This window comes from Atta colombica, unplaced genomic scaffold (genome assembly GCF_001594045.1).
Source record: "Atta colombica isolate Treedump-2 unplaced genomic scaffold, Acol1.0 scaffold12, whole genome shotgun sequence".
Taxonomy (NCBI): Eukaryota; Metazoa; Arthropoda; class Insecta; order Hymenoptera; family Formicidae; genus Atta; species Atta colombica.
In genome coordinates, this window is record NW_017259206.1 from 4,399,768 (window position 1) to 4,409,165 (window position 9,398).

At 33.3% G+C, this 9,398-nt stretch overlaps 1 protein-coding gene across 1 annotated transcript in view; it reads right to left on the reverse strand.

The window, feature by feature from the left end:
• LOC108694398 (laminin subunit alpha-1) overlaps positions 1 to 9,398 on the reverse strand; it is a 167,786-nt gene that overhangs the window by 7,210 nt on the left and 151,178 nt on the right. Inside the window, exons 14-28 of the mRNA XM_018203825.1 lie at positions 7,015 to 7,121; positions 6,294 to 6,477; positions 5,532 to 5,887; positions 4,552 to 4,749; positions 4,288 to 4,458; positions 3,922 to 4,085; positions 3,581 to 3,715; positions 3,151 to 3,406; positions 2,557 to 2,728; positions 1,753 to 1,974; positions 1,341 to 1,594; positions 1,112 to 1,223; positions 877 to 1,021; positions 457 to 769; positions 132 to 292 (exon numbers count right to left, since the gene is read on the reverse strand). Coding sequence (XP_018059314.1) covers positions 132 to 292; positions 457 to 769; positions 877 to 1,021; positions 1,112 to 1,223; positions 1,341 to 1,594; positions 1,753 to 1,974; positions 2,557 to 2,728; positions 3,151 to 3,406; positions 3,581 to 3,715; positions 3,922 to 4,085; positions 4,288 to 4,458; positions 4,552 to 4,749; positions 5,532 to 5,887; positions 6,294 to 6,477; positions 7,015 to 7,121 — 2,950 coding nt within the window. The remainder of the gene's footprint in view (positions 1 to 131; positions 293 to 456; positions 770 to 876; positions 1,022 to 1,111; positions 1,224 to 1,340; positions 1,595 to 1,752; positions 1,975 to 2,556; positions 2,729 to 3,150; positions 3,407 to 3,580; positions 3,716 to 3,921; positions 4,086 to 4,287; positions 4,459 to 4,551; positions 4,750 to 5,531; positions 5,888 to 6,293; positions 6,478 to 7,014; positions 7,122 to 9,398) is intronic.

Sequence of the window (9,398 nt, forward strand, 5' to 3'; positions counted from 1 at the left end):
TTGAATCGTCACGATTATTGAATCGTCAATGATTATATCATTCGCTATCGTTGAAATAAAGTCACTCGCTTTGGATTTAATGCGATATAATTGTTGATTGAATTAATTATGTTAATAGGATGCTTAAATACCTGACATACTGATCGACGTAGCTGGATAGATTCTTCGCATGTTGCACTGCTGGTACCACATACTTCTCGTCATATTCATAATTTAGCCGATACAAAAGTTCCTCTTTCATGCTCAGCTTCTCCGTCCAGTATGTTAATTTATCGCGTGAATCTGAAAGATTCTGAAAATCGTATTTATAAGAATAAGGTTCTTAATGTTTATGATCAATAAAAAATTCAGTTATTTATTATATACACGTCACTCATACTTATTCTGTACTGATTTCTTTCCTATTTACCATTGTTACAAATTGTTTTAAATAAATATGAAAATATTTTTATTTACTTGAATGTTATTTTCTGCGTCGACAAGTAGATCGCGAGCTTCATTGACGAGTTTCTTCCCTTCTGTGATCGTTTCGTTTGTTTCGTCGCGCAATATCCCTATATGAGCGCATTGGTCTTTGGCCTCGATGAATGTCCCGTTGATATGGTTGTACAAACTGTCGTAGCTGAATAGTGTTTCCATGGTGTTTTCTATGATCGTTCGCATATCGTTCAATTTCATCTCGTAATTTTTAGCGTCATTTTGAGCGATCGCCAAAGGCTCAGTCGCGTCATGAAGAGAGTTTAGCCACGCTACATATTTGGTAACATCGCTAATTAAATCAAAAAGAGAGAACATTATTTATTAATAATTTTTAAAATTTAATTTCTTTTTTCTCTTTTCTTGTTCTAAAATTAATCAAATCAAAACAATACTCACTCGAGGAAGTTTTCCACTTCTGTAGTTCTCTTGGCTATGTCGACAGACTTTAGATAATTCAAGATTGCCTTAGCAGTTTTTAAGGCTTTTTTAATTTCTATTCTCCTATTATCGTTACTGTATTGATTGAGTTCCGAAGTTGTATCTGGAGTTCGAGAAAAAAGATTATTCTAAAAATATTTATGTAGCGTAATTATTGTAACGATAATTAAAACAAACTTTTATGATAATATACCTTCTATGTCTCTCCTCAAATTATCAAGCATAATTTTTGCTGTAAAAACATTATTTTTCAAATCGCCGCTCTTGGTCTTCAAAATATCGGCATGTTTAGCATTCTTGTTCATCTGCAAATTAAAATAGGAAATGTATTCTAAAGCTTATTGTAGATAATCAATTTGCGTCAGATTTCAGACAATTATGCTATTATGCTATTATTATTTAAAAATATTAGAGAGACATACATTTCTTAACATAATTTCAACATCTTGTGCAAGTTTTTTGTATTTATGCCACGGTACGTTTCTCATTCTTTGCTGCAGACGAGTTCGCTGTTCCAATTCTTCAAGATATATAGTCATGTTGGAATCAATATACGACAGTTCCTCCCACGGGGGTGGAATATATCCGTCTGCTATGTGACTCGTTCCACCAGCCAGTTCTTCAGACAATATCGCGACAGTGTCGAGCAGAATTCCCGTGCAATTGTCATTGCATGCTAAACATTTCGCACAACGTAATGTAATAAAACGAATTTATGTAGCAATGCATTCAACAAAGATTTATAAAAGAGAGATAACAAATTCTAACTTTCTAAATCTATTGATACAGATGTTTTAATTTTAAGACAAAGAATCAATTTGTAAGTCAACTTACAAGTGCAAACGTTGTTTATGTAAACGTGTCGATATGCCGTGCATTGGGAGCAATCTCTGCCTGTAGAACCGATCTTGCATTTGCACTGTCCTGTCTCGCCGTCGCAGCCGTCGCTTAAACTTCCTGCCAAATTGCAATTGCACGGAATGCACTTGCCGTCCGGAAGGTCGGGAAAGCCGTAATAGCCATAGGCGCAACGTTCACATTTTCTACCAACATAGCCTGCGACAAGCCGAAGGTGAATGCATGAGAAAAATAAAATTTTAAAGATAAGTTATAATTTTAAAGATAAGTTATAATTCATATTAGACTTCAGAATGAAATTCGATTTATAATTTTATATATCATGTAATACAAAAAATATTTGAAGCAACAGAATATACATATAAATGAAATATATATTAAAATAGATAGACATCTAAATATATAGCATATAAAATTGTAAATAAAATTCTATCCTGAAATCTGACATGATAATTACAGATCATAAAGTGAACTTAATAACTTCGAGAAAATTAACGTTTATAATTTTAAAGAAAATACAATTTAGATGTTATGCGTACAAAATGAACACCCATTATGAAAATCGCAAGATTTTGTGTCAAATATTTTGAATGATCTAAGAGTTAAAATATTAGGTGTGGGGAAAAAATTCGTGGCGTTTTTCCTGTTAGATGGCATTAAAAAAACGCCACGAACTTTTTCCCACACCTAATATTAAAATAAATTAGACAAATGTTTTAATTAATTTTTTATAATTATTTTTATATGCGCAAATTATTTTTCATATTCTTGTCTACACACCTGGCTTGCAGTGACAAATAGGTTCATTGTTCGCACGAACCACGCAGGTACTTGAAAATCTTTTATCGACTTGCGGACATGGACATGGCTTGCAGCCTCCTATTTCCGGATGACCGTAGAAACTATCAGCGCAAACGTTGCAATGTGCACCAAATGTGTTTTCTTTACAGTTCTGTAATATATTAATTTTTTCAATATTATATACATAAATTTAATAATTATTTAAATTATACACTCTCTTTAAATTCAATATTTTTTTACAAAAATTAAAAACTACCTATAATTACCTATATAATCTATCTATTCCTTCCAAAGTATAGAAAAGTATTAGAAAAAAATGCTAAGCTATTTTTCATCGCAAAAAATAGAATGAATACAGAAATTGTTTATGAAATGGCAAATGCAGATAATTGACAAGAAAAAGCATGTAAATCCATCAACATCATGCAGATTCGAAGGCTTCTTAGTAAGAAATTTATCTTGTATCAACTCTAGCTTATATCCTTATGCACTTGTCTCTCGGCATACTTCCTGTCGCGCTATCATCTCCGCGAATAGTGTACACTCGTAGGAAAATGTTTGAGTAATGCTTACCAAGCAATATCCCGTCTCCCTGTCGCACACCTCGGATCTCCCATTGCACTGGCAACGTCTAGCTTGTCCGACAAGATCGATCACGATGGTAGACGTGGCGGTGGTGTTCTTATACCATCTGTAAAAGCCGATGCTAGGATCTTGGCAAGACGTACCATTGTATTCTGGCGGACATTGGCAGATCTCCACTCCGGTCGCCAGTGGTGGCGAGTGTGTAGGCATCAGGACGGCGGCGTCGAGAGAAGCTTCCAGCAATCTGAACAAGATTAAAACACTCTTACAAATTTACATATATATTTTAAATCATAATAGAGTTGATGAATAAAATAATTTTTACATCTAAATTTACTCGCTCAAAATTAAACATGGGGCGAAAAGAAAAATAAACAGAAATTCATTTTACTCTCTATGATTTTTTTCAGTTACATACGTGGTTCTTGCAAATTCAGCATTGTCCGAAGCTTTTACGAGGATGTACTGTAGATTTTGCAATGCGACCATTAGAACTTCCCTGGAGACTTTGTAATCCGGTCTGTTTTGTAGCTGCCACAATGATTCGTGAAATCTAAGATAAAATATGTATGACAGTGTAATGTATAAGAATATATTCTTAATGAATCTATATCTAAAAATTCCATGATATTAACAAATTCTCTTTAACACATTATATTTAATTTCATTTGATAAATTATACGTTAAAGTGTCTAATTTATATTTTATTTACATTGAATCACATATTCTCTTTCTCTTTTCAATTAACTATGAATATACCTGACTTCATAACGATTATCGTTTACTGGTAGATGAAGATAATATTCCAAGACAATTTTATTGTTGCCTTGTAACTGCACCACGGGATATCGGAGATTCGATCTTAGAGATATTCCACCTTCCGTCGAAGTTTTAAAGCGCAAGAATCCTCCATAAGAGACAACCTTAAAGGATTAATATGAGTCTAAAGCGTTGCATCCACGATGAGAAATCGCTTCAAAATATCAGATAGAAAAAGAATTGATTGTTGATCAATCGGCCGAATTTTGCATACATAAATTTTTATTTTAATACGAGACTTCTAAACGTGATTTCGATTTATTTTTTGAACACAAAATATTGATACATATTCAATGAAAACATTACCTTATCACCTAGAAAAGAATCTGGCAATCTCCAATATAAAGGATAATTATAATAAAGAGTTGAGGGTAACGTGACATCACCATCAGATCCAGGGATTACAGAAAGACCATTTGTCACGTTCAATCCACCGTTCACTGCTGGTAATACAGTTGTGGAGCCAAAATTCATTATCTGTTTAATCGATAATTAAATGATTTATACGACATATAAAATACTATTTGATAAACTCATTCATCAAGATTTAACAGCCGAAACGGATCTTACTATTACATCGCTGACTGTGTCGTTGATATAAAGAACACGAGGCCGAGTTAATCTGCGTTGACCCCAACTGAGGCCGGCCTGCTGACACAAAGTGCTCCTTCCGAAGCAGAAACACTCGGTGCATCCCTTGACATTGTCCATTGCAAGGCCGAACGTACCTTCCTTGCACTGATTGCACTGTCGTCCGACGACCAGTTCCTTGAAGATCATTCTTTAATTAATGCTTTTCAGTGTTACATCGGAAATAAAATGTATAAAACTTTTTGAAATTTCATTAATTTTAGATGAAAACTTGCAAGGAGTTATATTATAACTAAAAAACAATATAAATTTATCGATTTTTCAATTTTAAATTTTCGCGAATAGAATATAACAATTCGGAAAATTTATGTTTTCATTTTAGTTTAGTTCGAAGTTTACATACACAGAGAAAAATACATACGTATTTAAATATTAATTATTGGTTTTAAGTATTTCAAAAGTTTATATATTCGCAAATTTATCACAAATTCATCACAAGCATCAAATTTATTCTGAATATATTCTGAATATATTTCAAAATATATTCTGAATACTAATAAGTTTAATAAAATTTGATTAAAGTATTTATTTAATACTTCAATCAAAATTATTAAGCAAATTCGATCTGCTTGTTAATTATTTTTTCAATAAAATTTTATAATATTCTTTAAAAAGATAAATTCTTGCTTTAATACATAATAACAAATTTTTTCTTATTTGTAATAAATATATTTTAAATCTGTTATCAAGAAAATATTGTCAAAAATAGCCGTCGCTTAAAAGAAGAAAAGTAATAAATTAAGTAATTACTTTTCTTAGCAGTCAAATATTTTCCTGTGTGTACGAGTTAATTCTCTCTAACAAATTCACAAAATTCAGCATCAATTTTTATTCAGCATATTCTTTTCCTTTTGCGAAAAAATCTTAAAATTTCCTTTTTGGCTCCTCATCTCTCTCACCTTGCACGGGCACTGTCCCTTGTCGTCGCATTCACAGACACCATCGTGGCAGTGCGTCGTGCCAGCTAAATTGCAGCCGCAAGGACGGCACCTCGGATAGCCGTAGTAACCCTTGGCACATCTCTCGCACCTGAGTCCGTCATAGCCGATTCTGCAGGGGCACTGACCCTGATGGTCACATTGGGACCCTGTGGCGCCCAGGGTACAGGCACATGGCCTACAGCCAACACGCGGTACTAAGTCCCACGCACCTGGTCTACATCGGTCGCAGTGCTCGCCGTAGGTCAAGCGGGGACACACGCAGCGACCGGTATCAGGGTCACACACGTGACCAGGTCGGACGCATGAATCGCACACTGTCGAGCAAGTGGTCTCATTATAGAATCTCCAGTTCGCCGAGACTTTATAAACGTAGTAAAAGACGCAAACAAAGTCTAATTTGTTTTATAATTTCGCTTTCTCTCTTGTAAATTTTACAATCGAGAATTCCTCGTGCTGAGGAGTAGTTTGTTAGAAAAAAGAAATGATCAGTCGCATATTAAACGATCTTATATATATAAACGATCGTGCGAGCAAAAATCGTGAGATAAATTTTTACTCTATATAAATTTCTACTCATCGTTCAGAGTTTAAGGCAAAAATATTATTTGCAAGACTTATACAGCAAAGAAATTGTAAGGATTGATTAAAGTATTGCTATTTTGACTAAGAAATATCACGTTAATTAGGTGGGAGTTACAGCAGGAAAAGAATTTGACTCACATTGACAGCCGTTTAAAGAAAATCCGTAGTATCCGGATAAACAGCTGTCGCAGCGTGAACCACTCACACCCGGTTTACAATAGCATTCTCCTGTGTCGTTGCTGCAGGATGTGTTATGAGATCCCATAGAATCGCATTCGCAACGCGTGCAGCCTGTTCCTGATGTCAATCCCCAATAACCGGTCTAAATTGTCATATTAAATCCGATAATTAGAAATGTCTCTCGAGCTTGAGTTGCATTAATTGAATAACAAATAAAGAAAGAATGAATATTAAGAAACATTGTAATGTCTAGATTAGAATCTGCTGGCGTCAGATTTATATTATTATCATAATAATTGTCAGGATCTGTTAATTGACTTTGATTGTTGGATTTCGACGGACAATGATTTATCATGTCTGACTATGTCTGACGTTTACCACTTCTGTATTACAGATCACTGAATATTTCTCGGTATCTGATACAGTCGTATTATGAAGCAAGACATTTGTCTTCGCTATTAGATGCTATTCCAGATAATGCACTTCAATGTTATAAATCACTTTATCTTACTAGGCATTCGATATTGTTCGATAAATTTAAACCTCGCTTTCTGACTTGGATTACCTTCTATTACAAAAAATATTACAAAAAATATACAGATTTAATCTATAAAAAAAATCTAATTTGTAAAATTAAAAATTTGCGGCATCTAGTATAGCGTAGAAAATCGAATCTTACCTTACATTCGTTGCACTGTCTGCCAATAACTTGCGGTTTGCATTGACACTGTCCGGATACGATGTCGCAAGCAGAACTCGTAGAGCCCAAATTGTTGCAGCCACATCCTGTAATCAAACGAAATATTATCAATGAAACATAAAATTAATTTCCTTCCCAACTTATGTATTTAAATACGCCTATAAATGGCATCAATAGATAAAATTTTGCCGGAATAAATCGAGATATAATATAAAACCGCAATCTTTATTGAAAATTATTCTTTGGAAAGTAAAAATAAATAACATCATATTCAAATTATTACTTCTATTTAAAGTTATAATTTTAATAGCAATAATTTTTATTGTTCTACATTTACTCTTTATTATAAATTTCTCGCTACAAAAAACTGATGCTAAAGAAGCTATAATTTTTGTTTCCGAAGCGAGAGTCGTAAATTAAATAATCACCGTCATCAAGTATAGACAAGTGTCGACAGCGGTCTCATTAATAATTCATACAGAATTATTCTCTTATTTTCGCTAATTGCGCACTGATGAAACGTTTGTACCGTTTCTAATCGATTAGCGTGGCGCGAATTTTTTCGGCCGCCGATCGCGTAAAAAAATTCGCGGCGTGACCGGCGATCGTTGCTGCACGCGTTCGCTGATTTTGTCCGGCGTGGTCACGCGTGAGCGACTTGTTTATGCAGGATCGAGCAGATTTTGCAATTAGCGATGCCCGTCGCTGTGAGCGCCGCATTGTATTCAAATGTCGCAGACGACGGCTGTCGTTCTCGCACGACTGTAATGCCGCGGAAATTATAAATTATGCATGGTCGCATCGAGCATCACCGATTGGAGCGTATCGATTTCCTATTAACGGTAGCCCTTACAAAGGGATTACCCGCGAGAATTGATTCGGCGACGCAATCGTGTGTTTACACATCGATTCGATCGAACGATATATAGCCGGGAGACATTCATGCATGATTATCATGATTATCATGAATAATAAAAGATAAATATGTATTTATGGAGAACATGATTGAAATAAAATTGATTATGTTTATATATATGATTATTGTTTATATATATTTTTGAATTTATATACATATTATTTCCGAACTGATCAATTTTAATATTAACGACGCAAGATAGACACAACTGATACATATCTTATCAATGTTATTTATCTCTTTCATTCTTGGACTCTTGGTGAGTCAATCTTTACTTTTTTAATTTCTTGGCAACATTAAACATAATACTCGGTTATTGTTTTAATTTGGATTATTAGTTTGCTTTCCTTGATGAACTTTTGGGAATGTTTGAAGGAAGACTTCTTATGATTTGAGAATGGGAGATTTATAGCGATTTTTATTGGGAAAAACTAATGCAATTGAATGCAAATCAATTCATATATTTTCAGTATTAAAAAATAATTCATTATTATAATCCTTTTATTGTAATTACATATTCTTTACGCGACTTAACTTCATACTTACTTATTTTTTACGCGACTTAACTTCATAATAATTTAATCTTTAAAAGAATTGACTTATTTATTAACACACACTGAAATGTAAACCGATATGTAAACTGATTTTCACCATTCTATCAGTGTTGCACCAGTTTTCTCAATGGAAAACAATATTACATTTATATTTTTTTATCGCTGATGATGATTCAAAGTGAATTGAAGTTTCGTTACTGACATTTCGTTTTAAATAATTTGCTCATCTTTAAATGCATTTTGATTTTTACAGATTTTTAATTTTTGAAATTAAATTATTCGTCGAGGTATATATTTTTTTTTAAAGACTGAATTCTAAATGTATCTTCCTAAGAACCGAAAATGTTAATTTACACATTTTCAATCGAGAATCGTATCAATTCTGTTGTTTAAATACATAGACAACGTACGGCACAAATACCTGAGAGAAATGAATAATTCTCTTCGCGGTGTTTCTCCACTGCATATCAATTCCGATCAATCATGTTACGCGAGGCATTAAGCGCTCTCCCCTCCCATGATTATATGCATAATTACTCTTACATCATCGAGTAACAATCATATTACACTGGGAATTACATTATAGTCGATATGGACTCATAAATTAATATCGTATTATCGAGTCTGATTGAATCGGAAGTTATTAACTGTTGTATAGTAAGCGAGATGAATTATTCGCTCGCTTGTCTAAAGAAAATTTCAATTAAATTTCATTTAAATTTTTATTGCGCGATCTGTAAATGTTTTTTCATTTAACAACGAATGTAAAGTGTCGCGATAATTGCACGGAAAAAACAATTTTGCTGAAGTATCTAAAAATTTAATTAGATAGATATACAGATTTGAAGATAATTTTATCAAAATAATTTTAACATGTATATATATATATATAT